We start from the raw sequence: 22,099 nt of genomic DNA on the forward strand, positions 1-22,099 counted from the left end.
CAGGGATACTAATGTACAAAGCCCAATGTGTGACGGGTGTGACATTAAGAGTACAGAGAGTTGTCCTTCCTCTGGTTTGAGGGGGTGATCCTTCTTTGGCTTTGAAGGTGATCATCATTAACCAGCAGATACCCAGAATTCGCAGCTTTTTCAGATTAACATATCATTTTAGGGCCTTTGCATTGTGGAAATTTTCCTATATCTTTTATTTTGTGAGTTGTGGGTTTGCATATCCTTATATATATATATATATATATATATATATATATATATATATATATATATATAATTGTAAAGATGCTGTAAGAGGGGTTACAGTTACATGAGTAATGAATACATTTCCTATCGAGCATTGTTAACTCCTCCTTTGTTTTTCCCCTACCATCCCTTCCCTCTCTATCTCCCCAACTCCCCCCGGCCCCCAGTTTTAAAGTTCTTTTTCAACATAGTATCTTGAATATCTCATTGTTACAATGGGTCAACCTGTATCCTAGTTTCAGCATTTTGTTATTTCCCTTCCCTCCCCAAATTAGAAAAATGTATATACAAGATGCAGGGCACCAGAATCAAATACAGTGACAACAGGGGGTATACCATGGGGGAAGAACATAGAAAAGAAACAAAAAAAATCACATAGTACATTAAAAACAACAGCGACAAAGTGTTCCTATCTTGGGGTTCATTTTGCTTAGCATCATCTTATATGGTCATATGTATGTAGCCTTAGACCTTTTCTGCTTGTCTGGTAAGATTATCCTAGACATATACTAGTTATTGTAAATAAGGGAAACCATAAACTTTTTCAACCACTTTGGAAAGCAGTATGGAGATTCCTCCAAAGACTACATGTAGAGCTCCCCTATGACCCAGCAATCCCACTTTTGGGCATTTACCCAAACGATCACAAACAAGGCCATACTAAAGCTACCAGCACAACTGTGTTTATCACAGCATTATTTACCATAGCTAAGATATGGAACCAACCCAGATGCCCCTCAGTAGATGAATGGATCAAGAAAATGTGGTATATATACACAATGGAATTCTATGCCTCTGTCAGAAGGAATGACATCGCCCCATTTGTTAGGAAATGGAAAGACTTGGAAAAATCATATTAAGTGAAGTAATCCAATATCTTCTTATTGGAACTTATCAAGAAATATTTGTGTGTCTTTAATACCTTTTTAATTAAATTTTTCTTTTCTAACAACTGTTGATGGTTTTGTCTTTTTTTTCCCCCTCCTCTTATTCTCATGTTTTTCACTAATTCTTGTTCTGATTCAGCTTAACTGTGACAGCTATAATTTTGGAATGTGCTTGCTCAGCTTCCTTTAAAGCAGCCTATGTTACTATTTCTTCCAGGGGTGAATCGGGTGCTGGGAAGACAGAAAATACCAAGAAAGTCATTCAGTACCTTGCCCATGTTGCTTCTTCACATAAAGGAAGAAAGGACCATAATATTCCTGTAAGTTTTTGCTTTGTTATTGCATTTTGTCTTAGTTTCATTCTTTTATAAATTTCAGAAACCTAACCAAGGAAGCACATCTACTCCATGCACTGTGCCGATTGGCTGCTCCCACATCACCACCCTACCCAGCATCCCCCGCCCCCTTTTCCATTCAAGAGGAGTCAGACAGGGTACAAAGAAATTGCCTGTTATTAAGTAGGTTTTCTTACAAGGCACATGGAAATTATGGTTGTATTCAAGGCCTAATTTCTTGGAAAGATTTGGTGAGGATGATTAAAAATTCATGATCAGAGCTTGTGCAGAGTTCTTTTTTTTTTTTTTTTAATTTTATTTTATTTTATTTGTGAACATACTGTACAGAGGGGTTACAATTACATGGGCAGGATAATGCGTACATTTCTTACCAAGCAGAGTTCTTATTTTTCACCAGAAGAAGGGCTTCAGATATTCCTTGCAGTTCTATCTGAGCTTGCAAAGTGGCTTGTTGCTGCTGTCTGGGAGTTTGGAAAAGGGGAGATAAGAAGAACCTACGTTAAGAAAGATGAAAACATACAGAATATAAATGTTAGTTATCCTTCAGATTTAGAAATGCAGGAGATAGTTGATATAGCCTGGAAGGATGCAACCAGAAGCTTCTGCGGTCCTGAGCCACATACTGGCTTGGTGCTTTGGATATGGCTGTACTAGAGAAAGATCTGGACTTGCTAACATTTGCTTATCTGTTTGTAATAAACAGCAGGAATCGCCTAAACCAGTGAAACACCAGGCAAGTGTTTTTCCTTCTGCTTCTTAGTCTTGAGTGTTTGCACTAATTTCTGTCTTTAGGCTGAGTTCCTACTAGAGACAAATACTATCTTTAGTTTTGAGTTGAGTCTATATAAAATATTTAATTTTGAAAATTTATTGCTTAAAATTTTCTTTTATGAGAAGCAGCATGCAGTTTTGCTTTACATTTGTTTCCCAGACAAAGTTTTCTTCTTCCCTTTTTATCATGACATTGAAATGCATGTTTAAGAAGCCTTCAAACTTATGGTTTCATCTGTCAAATACTAGGTGGAAATCTCTTAATATTTCTGAAACACAGAACATGTTGCTTTGTGCCATGCATTAAATTTTGTATTGAGAGTACAACTTTAAGAGTTGTTCCTTTTTGGTAATAAATCTCATCTAAAGTTTTTTGGCATTGTAGAGTTTATGCTTCCATATAGTCTACCAAAAGGCCTCATTATATTAATATAGAAAGTAAATTAGAATTTTCCATGCTGGGAAGTAGTAAAGATCTTAGTCTCCCTGTCACTTGCCTGCCTTTTTTTTGGTTCCATAGATCTCACATTGAACAAACCATGAACCAGAGCCATGGAGAGGGAGGGAGGTAGGGAGAACTGAGACAGACTTCTTGGAAAAAGTAGAACATCTGGCCTTGGACTTGATCCTTTGCTAGCATTGGAACAGTTTTGTTTTTTCTGTCTTCCACAAGCATGATGGTATAAAGCTAAAATAAAACAAGGCATGATAATGTTGATTTATGAAAGTAATCTGTCAATAGGAAGAAAACATTGTAGATACCTAAAAGAATTGTCACAGATACTGAGATTTTCAGGGATCTTCCTTAAAATTGTTGAGACATCAGTAAACACCAAAGCTGTGCTATCCTATGAAAGCCTTTTGCTCTTTTAATGACAGTCCAGGCTAATAATACAAATCAAAAGGATAAGGGCCTGGCACTGATCACCCATGCCTATAATCCTAGCTACACAGGAGGCTGAGATCTGAGCTTTGCCATCAGGGTGGGAAAGTCCATGAGATTCTTAATCTCTAGTTAAACTACCAAAAAGCCAGAAGTGAAGGTGTGGCTCAAGGTGTGGTAGAGTGCCATCTTGAGTGAAAAAGTTAAGGCACAGAGCACCCAGGCCCAGAGTTGAAGCTCCAGTACCACCACCAAAGGAAAGAAGATAGGAGGGAAGGAAGAGAAGGGAGGAAGGATTTCTTTATTGCTTTGCCAGTATACGGGCAATGTGGATCAGAAAGTAGTTTCTCTTTGTGTTACAGGGACATGCTCTGTGGCCTTTTAATGTGAACTTAGAGCACTGATGAAATAGTGTTAAATAAACAATATGAATTTTAGTTTTCAAAGTCCTCTGGGAAACACAGGAGCCATAATGGTTCACATTTGGTTTCGATGTCATCTTAAATGGATCCCTGTTGTCTGTGAATGCATGCTACCTCTAGGTTTCACTGTGGGTCCAACCCACCCTCAGGAAGCAAGTTCTTCTTCCAAAGCAAGAGCTCTCTGCTTTGGGCCAGGCTGCGCTGTCTTTGCTGATCTGCATGTCACTGCATGTGTTCGCTGTGCACAGAATCCCCAGGGCTGCCTTTGCCACGTTTACTTTAATGGAGTCAAGTCAATTAGCTACTGTGGTGATCTTTTTAGAACTACTAGAGCAATGCTGGGTCTTGGGTTTTCTTTAGTTCACCTGAGCAATATGTAATACCCAGGGAATGGCCACCTCTGGAGAGCATCCTACAGTTGCTTTAAATAACAATTACTCTATATCAATTCTTGGTGCCTTGGTATCTCAGGAGAATTGAATCCAAGACTTCATCCCTAACCGTCTCAGATACCAAAGTTGTGTATATATATGATCTTGAGTATTTGAAATCATCTCTAGGTTACTTAGATACCTAATATAATGTAAATGTTGTTGTCCAAATCATTGTTAATATTGTTTAGGGAATGATGATGAGTGGACAAAGATGTCTATACATGTTCATTTCACATGAAGTTTTTTTAAGGCATCATGGAATTTGAATTTAGTGCTCTGACTGCTAGGCAGGCACTCTACACTTGAGCCGTGACCCCAGCCCTAACACTGAATTTTGACATTGAGTTTTACTCAGGTTCCCAGGAGACATTTTTTTTTTGGTGGAGGGGTCCGGTCGTGGGGCCTGAACTCTGGGCCTGGGCACTGTCCCTCAGCTCTTCAGCTCAAGGCTAGCGCTCTACCACTTGAGCCACAGCACCATTTCCAGCTTTTTTCTTTTTGCTTATGTGGTGCTGAGGAATCGAACCCAGGGCCTCACGCATGCAAGGCAAGCTCTCTACCACTGAGCCACCTTCCCAACCCCCGGAGACATTTTATAGAATGATCTGGGAAAACATTTGTATTGAGATAATACATCATACAATTCACCTATTTAAAGTGTATGATGCAGTAAAATATACTGAGTTGCATGTATATTTACAGTTAAGCAATTCAGTTATCACAATCAACTTGAAAACATTTTTATCTCCCAAAAGAAAGTCTGTGCTTCATGTTCAGTCAGTTGCCACATTTCTGCAGTGCTGACAACCCCCCGATATACTTTCTGTGTCAGGAAATCTGCCCATTTTGGACATATCCCATACATAAGAATCATAAGACAGTCTCCCCAATTATTCTTTCACATAACATCCTGTTTTCAAGATGCCTCCCACACTGCAGCACATACAGCATTTCTTTTTATGGCCTAATAATATTCTGTTGTATTAAATATGTCCGTTTTACTTATCTACACATCAGTGGACATTTGGCTTGTTTCATTTCTTATTCATTGCTGTGAACTTTGAAGTATATGATTTTCTGTGGACATATATTTTTATTTCTCTTGGGTCCATTACTCTAAGTGGAATTTCTAGGTCATATGAAAACTATTTAATACTTTTTAGGAACTTCCAAACTGTTTTTGAAGAGACTTTGATTTTACATTTCTGCAGCAATAAATGAGAGTTCCAGTTATTCCACACCCTCACCATCACTGGCATTGTTTGTTTTATTATGTAACCATCCTAGTGTGGTCAATCTTACTTTTAAAACTTAATTTTCGCTGGGCGCCGGTGGCTCATACCTGTAATCCTAGCTACTCAGGAGGTTGAGATCTAAGGATCATGGTCCAAAGCCAGCCCAGACAGGAAAGTCTGTGAGACTCTTATCTCCAATAAACCACTAGAAAACCAGAAGTGGCACTGTGGCTCAAGTGGTAGAGTGCTCGCCTTGAGCTGAAGAGCACAGGGACAGCACTCAAGCCCAGAGTTCAACCCCCACGACTGACAACAAAACAAAAAAAAACTTAATTTTCATGTTGAAATTATGAACAAACTAAGGAGAAACTGGTTTTCAGAATTATAGTTTACCTAAGAAGTAAATTTGAAACAAGATTTCTCCTATGAACTCTCGGTGAACTTTTTATAATACAATTGAAAGTCCTATTTGGCTTTATACCTTTAGTCCCCCTCCCAACCAATGGCAAGCAATGTCACTACTATCATCATCATCATCATCTTCCTCTTCCTCCTCCTCCTCCTCCTCCTCTTCTTCTTCTTCCTTCTTCTTCTTGTTCTTCTTCTTTTTTTCTGGTACATCTCCACAAGAGACCTTCACAGTATTCATTGTCACTAAAAAGCCACAACACAATGAGTTTCAGGGTAGATTTGGAATTAACTACTTTTTTTTCTACCCAAGTACTAACCAGGTCCAAACCTGATTGGCTACTGCTTAATGAGCTTATGTTCAGGGTGATACAGTTATGGACAGGAAATGACTAATTTCTAAAACTTGACCATCACCTAAAGAGGATTCCTTCCCCACTCAACTGCCTTCCTCCCTGTCAAGACATCTGCATGATGATTTCATGTCTTCCTGGTCTTAACTGCCTTGATCCAAGACAAAAAGGTGCCAAGAAATACAGAAATGAGACCTTCCAGTTAAAATGAGAGAACACCTGTGCTTTGCTCTACCAGTCTTGCAAGGTGCAGCGTTTGACTCCCAGTGCCCCTTTCTTTGCTCACTCATCTGGAGTTTTGAAAGAGGTATATACTTCTGAACCCTTTCAAACTTATCCTGAACTATACAGCAAAGGTATGCTATATGTTGGGTGATAAAAGTAATAGTACAGAAATTTTCACCATGGTTGCCAAACCTTTAAAGCTCTAATTTCTTAGAATTAGAAAATAATTTAATAATTGTTTAATAAATAATTTAACTAATGTTGCTTTTTCCCTATAACCTGAAATAATATTTCTTGTAATATAGGATTGCTGGGTACTGATGGCTCACACTTGTAATCTCATCTACTTAGGAGGCTAAGATCTGAGGATCATGGTTCAAAGTCAGCCCGGACAGGAAAGCTTCAATTAATAACCAGAAAATGAAATGGTGCTATGGCTCAAAGTAGTAGAGCAAAAGAGCCCATGGACAGTACCATGCCCTGAGTTCAAGGCCCACGACAAAAAAAAAAAAATAACATAGAATCATCTCTGATTCTACTGGAAACATAAGTCAGTGTTCCTTGACAGTTTATAAAGGCTTTCATGATTCACCATTCATCTAATCATGAAATTGTCAGACAGTAAAATGATCATATTTTGCAGTAATTTCTTAATTGTAGGACCATTTTTGCATGTCAATACAAAAATGCTTTGTGTCGGGCCTTTTGTGATTCGTTTGAGTTTTTGATTCACCGGGAGGGAAATAATGGCTTGACACTGTTGATGCAGTAAAACCAACCGCAGGGACCCATGAGTACCTGGTCAGTGGTTACCATGGTGATTTAGGACCCTCTGCCTAGATGCCATTGCCACCTCAGACACTAGAATGATTAAGGATTTCTGATCATTCAGACATGTGTAGGGCATCATTTTGATCTAAGATAGATGTGGGGGTTACTTTTTAAGCCAACACAGAAGGAATAGAATCAGGTTACCCACATACTCTAAAGGAAGAGAATCAATGAAAGAAACCTTTACCTAAGGAATCTTTGTAGCCATGTCTAGGAACATTAAAGTGGGGAGTATTTTTTTCTTCCAATTTAGGAAGACACCTTAAGATGAGAGTCCTTTAATTATCATTTAGCAGGATGGATGTAATTGTAAGGTATCTGTATTCTAATACCATAATTTAAACAGTAGGTATCTTAATCCCTGCTTATCATAGCATCAAAGTTTTCCTGATAGTTTCTACATCCTCATCCTACAAGTTGAATCAGGTAAAAATGAAGAGGAGACAGGAGCTTCTAGAGACTTAAGCAGTTGACACAAAGCCACTAATGAGGGCTTTACAAGATCTCAGTCATAGGCACACTGACCTCCAGGGAGCTTCTTTTACTTCTTTGTTCTCTCTTCTTGCAGTGCTAGGGATCAAACCTATGACCTTCCACATGCTAGACACTGACCCACAGTAGATATTCTTAATGATTGCTATTAGTCATCAAAATTGGTTTAGGATACAGTGTTTAAACCAGGTGGGCAATATATAATGTTTTAGAGAGATTTACATTAAAATAGTTTGATGTGTGTTTGTAAGTGATAAAGTAGAAGATATATTTACTGTACAGGGAGAAAAAAACCTGCCTTATGCCCAGAAAAATCCAATGATGCTATAAAATTCATATCAGAACTTGTTTCTGATTGGTCTCAATACCTGTAGAAATCAGGACAATGGAGTGGAAGCATCAGTAACCTGTTCACTTCTGGTGTGAGGGCCCTGGGGTATGGCGCCACTCTCCCCAGGAGTCTTTACTTGGGCTAGTTGATGTCACAAGATGCCTTTGTTCCTCTTTGGGGATTTGATAGTGGTACAGTACATAACATGACAGATGGTCATTAATTTATAATGTTTAGAATTTAGAATCTCATTTGCTAATGATTTCTCTCCTTTTGGGTCTAGAGTACTATGGACATTTGAAAGTATGGGGGTAAGATTTGTGTTTGGAAAAAAGCACATTCACTTAGGTCAGTAGAAGATAATTCTGAAATTACATTCCAGAAATATAACACCACTTTATAAGTTTTTCTCCCTAGACATGGCCTAAGGCTAGGTGCCTGTGGCTCAGGCCTGTAATCCTGGCTACTCAGGAGGCTAAGATCTAAGGATCACTATTTGAAGCCCTTGAGACAGAAAAATCTACGAGATTTATATCTCTTATCCACCAAAAATCTGGAAGTGGAGCTGTGGCTCAAGTGGTAGAGTGCTAGCCTTGAATGAAAAAGCTAAAGGATAGTGTCTAGGCTATGAATTCAAGCCTTAGGACCAGCCAAAAAGAAAAAAAAAAGGCTACATGCTATCTTGCCCAGCTTTCTATTACATCTGATAATTAAAAATGTATAATACCAACATCTTTTGTTTGTAAAATCCGTTTTATAGCTTCATTTACTCATAAATAAAAATACTGACCAAAGGATACACTATGCCAAATATTTGATGGTTATTAGTATTTAAATCTGAGCAAGCAAGTCTGAGAACATCCTTTGAAAGTGGAGCTGAGAACAGTATTCTTGTCTTCACCATTGAGATATTAAGTGAAAGCCCTCAGAAAAACAATCATTATTAAATCAGCCACCAGAAATCTTTCACACAATACACAACGTACAATACAAACACAAATGAAATATTAATGGGTTTTTAATTGAAATGTTCTGCTCCTTTTGTTCCATGGAAACGAGTTGGTATGTATGTTTTATTTTCAGTTTTCTTCCTAAGAGTCCCAAGCCTGTGTTCTCTGGCCAGTGTGACATTTTCTTCTCCTGTCACACCCTTTGCCTTGAGCAGAGCCCATTGTCATAACCATGAATAAGAAGCCACCTAAGGCCACTGGACAGCAGACAAGCACTTGGGGAGGAGAGGGACAGCTTTTGTGTGTTTTCTTTTTTCCCTGAAGACTGGAGTAAAGACCTTAAATTAACATCCATCTGTTTTTATTTATGTGTGTGTACGTGTGTACATGTGTGTGTGTTTGTGATGTCTTCTAGGGGGAACTTGAACGGCAGCTTTTGCAAGCAAATCCAATTCTGGAATCGTTTGGAAATGCGAAGACTGTGAAAAATGATAATTCATCTCGTTTTGTAAGTTTCAAAGCACCAGCAACTTTTAATTTCTCACATTGATCATTATGTGTCTACTAGGATTAAGCAAATAAATTGGTTTACTTCTCAGATTTTAAGAAACAGCTAGTAAGTAGATGTAGTATAATTTTCTAATAGCTACATTTAAAAAAAAGGAATGTGAAAGTAATCTGAATCTTACTTTATTGTACAAAAATAACTAATTATATGTTTTTTATAGAAACAGTACTACATAACCTCTGAACTTACTTCTTTATCCTTGATAATACTTGTTATCTTTTATAGTCTCCACTGGTGTAGAGATTAGATGTAATTTGTCACTACTATTATTTCTCCTTCAAAGTACTTTTTCCTAGCTATTCAACTATTTTAATTCTTTGAGAGGTGTTTTTTTTTTTTTTCTTTTCTTTTTTTGCTGGGCCTATGGCCTGAACTTAGGACCTGGTGCTCAAGGCTAGCACTCTACCACTTCTGGCTTTTTTTTTTTCTGTTTATATGGTACTGAGGAATCAAACCTAGGGCTTCATGCATGCTAAGCAAGCACTCTACCACTAAGCCACATTCCCAACCCCTCTGAGAATTTTTCTTTTCCCACTACTTGATTAGCTATTGCATTTTTGCCTATGGGTTTTTATACTATTATCCATGAGACATTAATATTTAATAACTTCTACTTAAGAAACTGATTTTTACTATTTGTTTTTGTTTTTTCCATCTTCTCAAGTATTAAGAAAAGTCGACAAGGTCAGGATAAAAAGAGTTTGAGAACAGTTCTTTGGTAGAGGTTTTTGGAAATATAGTATCATGGTGACATACTTTTTAAAATGCATGTGAAAAACAAATGGAAAATATTTTATCGTGTAAATCCAGTTACCTATCTGTTCTGATCCCCCACTCCAGCCACACTCTGATTTTTTGGTGGCATGGTTTTCATAACTAGGGGGAAGGAGCAGATTCCCTTAGTTCAAGGAGTCCAGTGGACACAAAGATATAATCAGGAAACCTTTTGTATTTGTTCCTAAGACTGCCATAAGAAACAGGCAACAGAAATCTATTTCCTACCATTGTGAGGCTGGAAGTATCAGATCAGAGTGGCAGCCAACGTGGTTTCTTTCTACGTCTTCACAGGGTCTTGCCTGTGTGTCTGTGTCACCCTCTCCTTTTTAAAGAACTGTAAGGACTGTGACATATGACTTGTGATGGGGAATTGGGAGATATAGCACCATTCTATCTGTCACACTCTCCGAGGTGGTGGGATTTCAGGAGGTTTTCCAAGTGACTTAGGAAATCGAGTCAGTTTGCTCGGACTATTCTTTGTTCCTTATAAGATACCATTGAAGATAAACTTGGCCCAAGTTGACTTCGTGATTCTTTTAGCCTTGTCTGTACCAAGGAAGGTAAAGAACACCTGCGTGAGTAGGAGACATACTGTCGCTTTGGGTCTTACAAAAACCTGAGGAGACTGAGCTTCTTCTAGAGTTCCTGTCTTGCTTCTGGATCATCTTCACTGAGTAGGAGCCACAGCTTAATCTTAAACTTTTTCCTGCTAAACAGCCCTATGTTTAGTGGCTATATTATGGAATGGTAGACACAGTGAGCTTGCAGCTTTGGTATGTGATTCTCAAAGATTTTCAAGAACTTCTTCATGGAAAATCCTTTATTTTACCACATAAACCAAGTTACTCATCTTTTTTATTTTCCTTAAAAAAAAAAAAACCACTATAAATTCAAAAAAAATGGTTTTGTGTCCAGTTGTCTCATTTTTGCCTTTCCAGAAAAGATAAATTGCTACTAAGCAATTACTGAATGGTAAGAATTTTTTTTCTACCTGCCAGAGCATTGTTACCACTCACTATTTTTGTCTGAGAAAAATATAAATATAATTAATCATTATGTATTGGACATGAAGGCCTGACTAAGGCTGGAGGGTCTTCTGAGTTTACTCAAGTAGCTCCTGGCAGGTGGCCCAACTCATCACCACATGGGCCTCGCCTCAGGGCAGTTGAGCATCCCTGTGATATGGTTGCTGGTTCCTCCCACAGCAAGTAACCTCAGACAGGACAGAAAGGAAGCCACCAGCAGGGCGCCAGGGCTCACACCTATAATCCTAACTACTCAGGAGTTGGAGATCTGAGGATCGTGGTTTTGTAGCCAGCCTAGGCAGGAAAGACTGTGAGACTTTTATCTCCAGTAAACTACTAAAAAAATTCAGAAGTGGGGGTGTGGCACACATAGTTGTCTGCTAGCGTTGAACAAAAGAAGCTAAGGGACAGTGGCTGGGCCCTGAGTTCAAACCCCAGAACCAGTGCCCCCCAAAAATAGGAAGACAGTGTCTTTATTGACCGTGCCTCGAGTATCATACACCATCTTTCTGTTTTGTTCTGTGGGTCACACAAACCAGCCCTGAAACTGTGGAAAAGGATGACATTGGGATATAAAGATACAGATGGGGATCTGAGGCCATTTTAAAAATATACTTTATTTATTTATTTTGCCAGTCCTGGGACTTGAACTCAGGACCTGGGCACTGTCTCTGACCTTCTTTTGTTCAAGGCTAGCACTCTACCAGTTGAGCCGCAGCACCAGTTCCAGCCTATTCTGTAGTGCTGAGGAATTGAATAGGCAAGTACTCTACCACTAAGCCACATTCCTAGCCCTGAGGCCATCTTGAAGGCAGGCTATGCTGAATCCTTAAGAGGATCTGTCCTTGATAGATGAGAGGTTTTCATCTGAAGCTGGGATACTTTAGAAGATGGTTCTTGTAGGCTTCCCACAGCATGTTGGCCTTGTCTGTAGACATTTTTGTTCATTCAATTGTGGGGAAAGATTGAGGTGTGCTGCTAGCATTTGGGAATAGAAGCTAGAGATGTTCTAAACATCCTATAATATATGCACAAGACAATTCCCACAACAGAATTACCCAGCCACAAATGTTCATTGTGCTGAGGCTGCAAAATCCTGCTCTAAATTGTTCCTTTAAGTTATAGCCTAAACTAAGGAAATCACTTTCAGTGATTTATTTACAAAGTAATTCTTGCAGTTTCTTAATATTTTGTTTCTTACTAAATAACCAGCAAAAGGCCAGGCCTGTGTGGTAGCTCAGGTGATAAAGTCCCAGCCTAATAACCAAAGGCCCTGAGTTCAAACCCAACTCCTAGGTCTGATCTTTGTTTTAATAGGAGGAAGATTTGATTAAGGCAGTGTTCTTAGACATAGTTCTTCATCTCATTAAGAAACAAAGGTTATATTCAAATTGTTGACTTTGACTTTTTGAATTCTTAGATGATCAACTTTATAGTATAAAAAATAATTTAGGGCTGGGAAGGTGGCTCAGTGGTTGAGTGCTTGCCTTGCATGCCTGAGGCCCTGGGTTCGATTCCTCAGCACCACATAAGCAAAAAGAAAAAAGCCGGAAGTGGTGTTGTGGCTCAAGTAGTAGAGCGCTAGCCTTGAGCTGAAGAGGTGAGGGACAGCGCCCAGGCCCAGAGTTCAGGCCCCATGACCGTACCCCCCCCCAAAAAAAAATAAAATAAAGTAAAATAATTTAGTAGCTTTCTACTATTATCATAAGGCACTTACTACACAGTACTAAAACAAGCAGCTGATTTTTAGTAGTTTAATAAAATAAATAAATAAATAATTCCACTGATTATACAATGGTCAATTAAAATACCCCCCTTTAGTATTTCTTGTGAGAATTGCCAATACTTTGATAGGGGGATTAAAAGTAATCAGTGTTGATTCATTTTTAAATTAAATTATAAATAATTTTGACTCTCAGTTTGCTGTACAGTTCAATTAATTATTAAGCATCTATTTGTTGCTCGGCAACCATGCTGCCTAATTGATATCTCTCTCCATTTGGGTGTCTAACAGATTTCTCAAGTTTGGCATGTTCTAAATGGAAATTTTGTTTCTCCTTTCAGAATTTGTTCCTTATGTCTTATGCCTGTGCATAGGTACCATCAAATCACTTAATTGCTTAAACTTGAAGCAAAATGAAAAGATAATGTAAAACCTGGGAAGACAAAATACCTTAGGAATCATTCTTGATTCAGCCTGTTTCTCATGGTCCATGTCCAGGCTGGCCTTGAATCCAGTTGGTTAAATGTCCAAAATGCGTTTTAAATATGTTCACATTCCTCCCTTTCATTGTTCTAACTCCTTAGTTTAAGTTCCTTACCTGAGGAGGTTTTCTCTATTTCCTCTCAGCACTTGCATGGATATTCCCTCATAGCTTATCATCACTCTCTGACCACAGCCAGCTGATCACAATAAGGCTACATATCACAGCCGATAGCCAGTTCCAGGATTATTTATTATTCCTCCCAGAAAACTGCGGAGGCTCTTAACAGTAGGAACCCTGTCTGCCTTGTTCTCTGTGTTTTTTTGTTCTAGCGCTGTGCCACACACATGGAAGTACATAATAGGCCTCCTTATAGGATTTATCTAGTTAAAATGTGATGGCCTACTAAGTACCAGCTACTCTTGTAGGCCTGGAGAATGTATCCGTGAGCAGACAAAAGCCCCTGGCTTCACAGGCTCCTCTTCAGTTTGGTTTTAACTTTAGTTTTCAGCAGCATGCTGTGATGCGCAGTTGAGCTCAGCCTAGGTGAGACCATCTGAAAATGTGTGTGTCCCCATTTGGGGAGGGATCATGAGAAACAGTGGCCCTCTGGACAGGCTGGGCCTTGGTTTTCGAATGATGTCATTCTGAAAATTAATGTGATGTGGAAAAGAAAAAGAAAAAAAGAAAGAATTGTGTAAGCTGGGTTCTGGTGGCTCATGCCTGTAATCCTAGCTACTCAGGAGGCTGAGTTCTGAGGATCCACAGTTTGAAGCTAGCTGGGCAGAGAAGTCTGTGATTTTTATTTATTTATTTATTTTGTCAGTTGTGAGGCTTGAACTCTGGGCCTGGGTACTGTCCAGGAGCTCTTCAGCTCAAGGCTAACGTTCTACCACTTGAGCCACAGCGCCATTTCCAGTTTTCTGGTGGCTAATAACAGTCTCATGGACTTTTCTGCCCAGGCTGGCTTTGAAACTCGATCCTCAGATCTCAGCCTCCTCAGTAGCTAGGATTAAAGGTGTAAGCCACGGGCACTCGGCTGAAATTCTTTTTTTTTTTTTTGATCTGGTCGTGGGGCCTGAACTCTGGGCCCGGGTCCTGTCCCTCAGCTCTTTAGCTCAAGGCTAGTGCTCTACTACTTGAGCCACAGCACCACTTCCAGCTTTTTTCTTTTTGCTTATGTGGTGTTGAGGAATTGAACCCAGGGCCTAAGGCATGCAAGGCAAGCACTCTACCACTGAGCCACCTTCCCAGCCCTCAGCTTAAATTCTTATTTCTAATCAACCATCAAAAAAGCTGGAAGGGAAGCTATGGCTCAGGGGTAGAATGCTAGCCTTGAACACAAAAGCTCAGAGGCCCTGAGTTCAAGCCATAGGACTGGAACAAAGAGGAGGGGGGGAGGGAGGGAAAAGGGGAGAGAGGGAAGGAAAGAAAGAGACAGGAAAGGAAGGAAGAGAAAGAAAAGAATGAAGGAAGAAAGAAAAGAAAGAAAGGTTGTGGATTACAGTAAAGTTGCATGCAGTCATTATTTAGAAGCCACATACTTGCAGTGAAAATATTTGAAACTATAAACTCCATAAGCTTTAGAAGCCATTTGGTTCCAGTTCTTTGATCTGATAGACAACCAACTTCCTGAAGAATATCTTTTCTTTCAAAAATGCAAGCATATGGTTTGTGTTAAAGGGGGATTCTTTAGGAGAGCATTACTCGTATGAAAATAATCGTTCGCAGTTAGTCCACTTCTGTTTATGACAAGAAAAATGCATTCCAGATGGAGGAGATTTATGTAAAATGAATCTCTCATAATGAAATTTTGAAAACAGGGGCTTCAATTTTAAAATCATTGTTTGGATCAGCAGCTACACCTCCTCAAAAAGCTTTAGTAAGATCACTTTCTGTTTGCACAAATTTTGTGTGTGTATGTGTGTTTGTGTGTGTGTGGTAGAACTAGGATTTGAATTTAAGGTTTTGCATTTGCCAAGCATGCACTCTACCACTGGAGCCACTTCCTCCCCTCCTTTATCTGTCTGTGCAAACAGATCTATCCCAGTTAAATGATCATAGATCTTTTAGTAGATAGTAGCTGCCTGGAGTTAGAACAAGAGAAACATCATAGGTATCCTCCCTCTGATTTGGCTGCCAGATTATAACTTCTACAAATATTTGTTAGCAAGCAGGCACTAAGTAAACAGTTGTGTGAGGTGAAGGCAGGCAGCCCTGAGTACTCTGACCAGAGCTATCCCAGAAGATCCGTTGAGACACATGTGACAATATCAGAGACAGTGTATGATCTGCCCCTAGTGGCCAGTGTCCCTCAGATCATTAGCTGCACACACCATTTCAGAGCCAGCCAGGCCTTCGGAGCTCCCAGTGGTGCAGACTCCTGGCTGGCTGAAGTCACCGCTGTGTTCACACCAGCACAGGGAGGTCTGGGTATTTCTAATCAATCCTTGTCTCTTAATGCTCGTCATGTTTCCACTGTAATTTCCATTATGTTAAAGTAACAAGGCCACTTAGTCCACATGAAAATTAATTTTCCTAATAACAGCTTCTGGTGTGGTGTGGTGTAGAGATTAAGAGAGCTGAAGCACTTACGGTAGCCATCTGGCCTTTGGATTAAACACTAGTTAATGACTCCTTGAATGAGTTTTCTCCTTTAACACAAACGGCCGTTTCCAGAATGGAGATTAAAACAAAACTAGTACACTTGTATAATGCCTGATCTATGCTTAATTATGGTAAAGTAAAAATATGTATTTATAAATATATAACTATAGAGCTTATATGATCGTTGTAAATACCGAACTAGGAAAGGGAAAATACTTCCATAATATGAGATAAATCTGTAGTGCCCCTGTATGAAGTTGCTAACTAGTAATTAAACTAATTTTAATTACTAAAAATACATTGGCAACCCCTGCCAAAAAAGTTCCAGAAAATTACCTGGGTGCCAGTGGCTCATGCCTATAATCCTAGCTACACAGGAGGCTGAGATCTGAGGGTTGCACCAGCCCAGGCAGTCTGTGAGACTCTTACCTCCAGTTAATCACACTGTGGCTCAAGTAGTGGAGCACTAGCTTTAAGCAAAAGGTGCTTAGGGACAGTGCCCAGGCCCAGAGTTCAAGCCCCAGGACCAGCAAAAAAAAAAGTTCCAGAAAGTTTATGTCAGTTCAGAACAAAGAAGATTTTGAAACTAAATTTTCTTTATGCTATCAAAGCATCCCAAATCCCTTATGTAACTTTTAAATGAAGTTCTTAACAATTTATGTCTTAGGACTGGGAGTGTGGTTGAGTAATGGAGCACTTGACCTAGCATGTATGAGGCCCTGGATTTAGTCCTCAGCCTCCTACACCATCCCTCAAAAGAACATGTTTTATATAGAGACTGAATTCTGGTGTCTCTGACTCCATTGATGAGAATATTTACACCACATATTTTGGGGTCAGGACATAATATGACTTGGTACCCAGTTGGAATTCATAACTACAATTAATACATGAAAAGTTTGTCATATTTATTAGTTTTTTCCCCCTTTTTGTGGTATTGGAATATGAACTCAGGCCTTAGCTTAGCTTTTATGCTCTACCACCTGAGCCATGCCTCTGGACCCAGTTATTTTAGATCTGAACTCTCATGAGCTTTTCTGCCCTGGACGACTTTGAACCTTGATCCTCCAGGTCTCAGCCTACAAAGTAGCTAGGATTACAGGAGGAAGCTATCAGTGCCTGGCTTTTTTGTTTGTTTGTTTGGAGGTTGATTTTTGTTTTTGTTTTGTTATAGTTGTTTGTGTTTTTGGGGGGGGGGGGTACTGAACTTGGGACTTGAACTCAGGGCCTAGGCACTGTCCCTGAGGTTTTTTGCTGAAGGCCACTTGAATTCGAGCTCCACTTCTACTTTTTTTTTTTTTTTTGAGTAATTAATTGAAGATAAGAGTCTCATAAACTTTCCTCCTTGGGCTAGCTTTGAACCTTGATCCTCAGATCTCAGCCCACCCTGAATGGCTAGGATTAGTAGTATGAGCTACTGGCACCTAACTTAAGGGGTGTCTTTTAAGTTTGGGTTATTTGGGGATAGTCAATAGTCTTCTCTTTGGTATTGTGATTTCACTTTTATCATGTCACTACTTGGCTCTGTCTTGTAGAATACTTGAGCATAAATGTCATCAAGCTTAGAGAGCTGATAACTTTTTAGCTGTGTACAGTTCTTGTTTGCTAAAATGATTTCAAAATAGAATAAATTCTAGAGCTTCAACTCATGACTGAGATTTATTAGCATATGTGTTGTTTTCTGGGATGTTTTATTTCTTTTGAAGGTTAGAAAAGAAGCAGGGGTGCAGCTCCTAGCCTTTCCTCCCTGTAGCCCTTCTTTCATGACTCTTGACCCAGCCCTTTGTATTTAACCCAAAGATCTTTCTCTGGCCCTGGCTGTAGTGGGTAATGAAACTGTGAGCCCAGCTATGGTAGGAAGTTTGGCTAGGGGACTGATGACGAAGTTGGAGTATTACATGTTCTCCAAATAGCTGACTACATGTCTCAGTTATTTTGGAATGTTTCCTTAATTTTCTTCTATTGTTCCTTTGACTTTCAACATCCTTTCCTACTTATTTCAAAGTTGTGAGAGCTCAAAGTTAAATATACAATAAATAACTTTGTCCTATTGATCAAGTAATTGCTCTCTGTTACATATATTTTGAGCTTTTAACTTACCTAAAGTAGGGAAAAGAAAGGAATAGGAAAGAGTAAAAAGAATTGAAAGCCCTCTTAGCAGCATATACTGTTAACAGTTTTTTATTATAATGATCCAATCATATATGCTGTATAAATCAACAGGTTTTGCTGTGACATTCCCATGTACGCATAGGTCATACTTTTATCATTCCCTTTTCTTGCCTGCCCTTTCCCAACCCACCCTAGCTCCTTTTCCCTTTTCTGAAAGTCTGTCCCCTATTTTCAAGCCATTTGTTTTTCTGTGACCGGCTAGTCTTGCTTAACAGAATGACCTCCAGTTTTAGATGTAATTTCATTATCTATTGCTGAGTTAAACTCCCTGGTGTTTATATACCATAATTTTAATCTAGTCATCTGAGGATGAGCCCAGGATGAGCTGTGTCTTGGCCATTGTGAAGAGTGTCACCATGGACACAGGTGTCCAGGTATTTGCGCCGTCCACTGGCTTGGTTTCCTTCCGGGGTATGTAACCAGAAGTGGTGCAGTTGGGTCATATAGTAGATCTATTTTTAGTTGATTTCTACTCAGTAGAGGAGTTAAACAGACATGCTAATAAAAGCTGTAAGTTTGTATTACTAAGATCTACTAAATTCTGTAAGTCAAATATTGTCTTAAAGTGAGAGCTAGGTGATGCCAGATGATTTTGATTAACCTTTCTGCGATGCTAAAAGGAGAAGTTTGACAGAGTATTTGCTTGGGCAGTTCTATTGGCACTGTAGTCTTTGTAGCTTTAGAATAATAACATTATTTTTTGACTACTGTCTCTTAAAATAGCAGTTCTTAATTAATTCAACAAGCTATTGTACGATGATGCAGCTGTTTAAAATTTATAAAGAATTTTAGCCTTCACATAGAACATCAGGATCTAATTTTAACTTTTGGGTTTCTTTTTTGAACTGCTCTAGATATTCATATGGACTAAGTGTTAACTTGGTTCTTTCTTAGACGTCTTCCCAGGAACAAAGACAAAACATTTACTTTCAAAAAGAATAAAATTCATTCTGCCTTGTAATTGCCATATGAATCCACTGGCCCATTTTATAAGTCTAAAATACATGTTGAGTACTAGTGATCTTATTTTCTCTACCTTGAAACAGAACTGGTTCATTTACAACCAACTATACTACAAAAGGAGTCAAAATAAGAACAATGGGATTGTCTGGGAGAGAATACTGCAGTAATGATCACATCATCTTTTAATTTGCTTATTGTATTGCTCAAAAAGAAGCTTTGGAAAAAAACTAGACACAACTTTTTTGGTAGCCTACTTTTAGCTTTCAGTGAACCAAGTTACAAAACTAGATTTTTCCTTTTTCCTCCTTCCTTCCTTCCCTCCCTACCTCCCTTCTTTCCTTCCTTCCTTCCTTCCTTCCTTCCTTCCTTCCTTCCTTCCTTCCTTCCTTCCTTCCTTCTTTCCTTCCTTCCTTCCTTCATTAGCTGCTATAAGTTAGGTTCTCCCTGCCTCAAATTCCCAAGTAATGGGATGATACCATCATACCCACGTTTGATTTCTTCCTTGAGATGGCAGGAAGAAAATGGACTGGGAAACACTACAAATATTAGACAAATCAGGAAGTGGATGTGGAGACAAATAATACCATGCTGGTGAGATCAAGTCCTTAAGCAAGATCTCAGAGTTTTTCTTTTTTGTTGTTGTTGTTTTCAGTTGTGGGGCTTGAACTCTGGGCCTGGGCACTGTCCCTCAGCTTTTTAGCTCAAAGTTAGCGCTCTACCACTTGAGCCACAGCGCCGCTTCCAACTTATTCTGTGTATGTGGTTACTGAGGAATTGAACCCAGGGCTTCATGTATGCTAGACAAGCACTCTACCACTAAGTCATATTCCCAGCTCTCAGAGTGTATCTTCTGATGTTAGCCTACAATTTTCTCAAACTTAAGAGTAAGATACTTCTAAGTACAAAAAGAAAACATGACAATAGCTTCCAGCCAATCAGTAGAAAGAGCTTCCTTCCATATTTCGAATAAGACTGTCTGCTTTACTGAAAAGACACCTGACAGTAGTCTGACATCTAACAGTAGTCTTTCATCTAGTTTGTATGTCAAAATGTATGTAGTGTGTTTCATAGGTGGAAAGTTGCTAAAGGGAGATATCTATGCAGAAGTTAACTGGAAGAATAGACGATAGAGAAATGAAAGAGCTGCTTGGGTTGACCATTTTAATTAGTGCTTTTAAATCTCAAGTGAAAATGTATAGTTACGGAACAACAACAACAACAACAAAGGCCTCCCTCTCTTCAAAATGATGGGATATGAAAGGTTTAAATATATAACACTGTATTCTAGCAAAGCAGTAAGAAGTGAGAACCTATGAGGAAGGGTGCTTTCAGAGTTACTTTGAGTAGCTGTTAGCCCCCAAATGTTGTATCTCTTAAAAATATAGGCTATATCAGCCAGGTGTTAGAGGATCACAGTTTGAAGCCAGCCTGTACAGGGACATTCATGAGACTCTTATCTCTAATTAACCACCAAAAGCTGGAAGTAGAGTTTTGGCTCAAGTGTTAAAATGCAGCCTTGAGCAAAAAAAGCCACGGGGACAGTGCTCAGGCCCTGACTTGAAGCCCCAGGAACAGCGCACGCACATACACAAAATAGATTTCCTTACAGTGTAGATTGCAGTGTTTCAACGATCACTAGTATTTTACTTTTATTAAACAAGAAAAGAAATAACTGATCATACAAAATAATTATCAAAAATAATTACAGGAAATGGAAATGAGGTTTTTTTTTCGTCGTTACTCCTTTCATTTTCTTTTTGTCTTGTTTGTTTATATGTCTTTGGGAGGGTAAGGACAGGCACAGAAAGGGAGGAAGGACAGAGGTAAATAAAGGTAGCATTGGTACTCACTAGATACTATTTTGAAAATGAACTATATAACTTGTGGGCTGGGATAGGAGGGGAAAACTGGGAGAGAGCAAGGAAAGAGAGGAGATGACTTTGTCCAAAAAGAAATATACTCATTACCTGACTTACGTGGCTGCTGTAACCACTCTGTAATCCTCTTTATAATAACAATAGAAACTATGGTCCTGAGACAGAATATAGTATTTCTGTTACTGCAGACGATTTTCTTTTGCTTTTATATATTCAATCCCTTCCTTCTGCTTCAACACTGAAATCATATTTCTTTCTGTCCCTATAGGCTTACTTTCTTTAGAATGTAACTAGCTTGTCGCACCCCGCTTAACATCCACATTATTCTCTTCCTTTTATCGCCTAGTAGTATTCCATTGCTTGTCTGTACCACATCTTTAATCATTTACCAGTGGTGGGTTGTTTACAATTTAGGAATAAAAACAATTAAAAAAAAAAAAAAAGCAACAGCTGGGCACCAGTGGCTCACACCTATAATCCTAGATACTTGGAAGCTCAGATCTGGAGGATCATGGTTCAAAGCCAGGTCAGGCAGGAAAGTCAATAAGACTCCCATAAACAACCAGCAAAAAGTCAACTAGAAGCATGGCTAAAGTGTTAGAGCACGTGCCTTAAGCAAGCAAGCTGAGCAAATATGAGGCTCCAGAGTTCAAGTTCTGATACTGGTAAAAATAAAAAATAAAATGGCTATGATATCTGTATATGTATACATCCAATATATGTGTGTATGGGCACATGCTTTGATTTCTCTCTGGTGGGTTTGCTGTTTGGCAAACTGTTTTCCAAAGTGACAACCATTTCACATTCTCAACCAGGATTGTGTAACTGTTCTAGGTCCTTCCTGGTCTTTCTTAGAAATTTAGCCTGTCTAGTGCATATGTAGTGGTATCTCATCATGACCATTTCATCAATTAGTGTTTCTCTATTAAATTATGATAGTGTGTATCTTTTTATATATTTATAACCACTCACATATGCTTAATGAATTAGCTTTTCAAATCACCCTTTTTTGGTTTGGTTATTTATCTTAGTATTGAGTTATAAGAGTTCTTTACATATGCTATAACAAA

At 38.9% G+C, this 22,099-nt stretch overlaps 1 protein-coding gene across 3 annotated transcripts in view; it reads left to right on the top strand.

Annotated features, from left to right (window-relative positions):
* Positions 1 to 22,099, top strand: part of Myh10 (myosin heavy chain 10) — a 154,148-nt gene that overhangs the window by 55,055 nt on the left and 76,994 nt on the right. For all 3 annotated transcript variants that reach the window (XM_042670787.1, XM_042670786.1, XM_042670788.1), the window contains exons 5-6: positions 1,363 to 1,465; positions 9,252 to 9,344. In XM_042670787.1, the coding sequence (XP_042526721.1) occupies positions 1,363 to 1,465; positions 9,252 to 9,344 (196 nt within the window). The remainder of the gene's footprint in view (positions 1 to 1,362; positions 1,466 to 9,251; positions 9,345 to 22,099) is intronic.

Source organism: Dipodomys spectabilis, unplaced genomic scaffold, assembly GCF_019054845.1.
Source record: "Dipodomys spectabilis isolate Male_0828 unplaced genomic scaffold, ASM1905484v1 ptg000576l, whole genome shotgun sequence".
NCBI lineage: Eukaryota > Metazoa > Chordata > Mammalia > Rodentia > Heteromyidae > Dipodomys > Dipodomys spectabilis.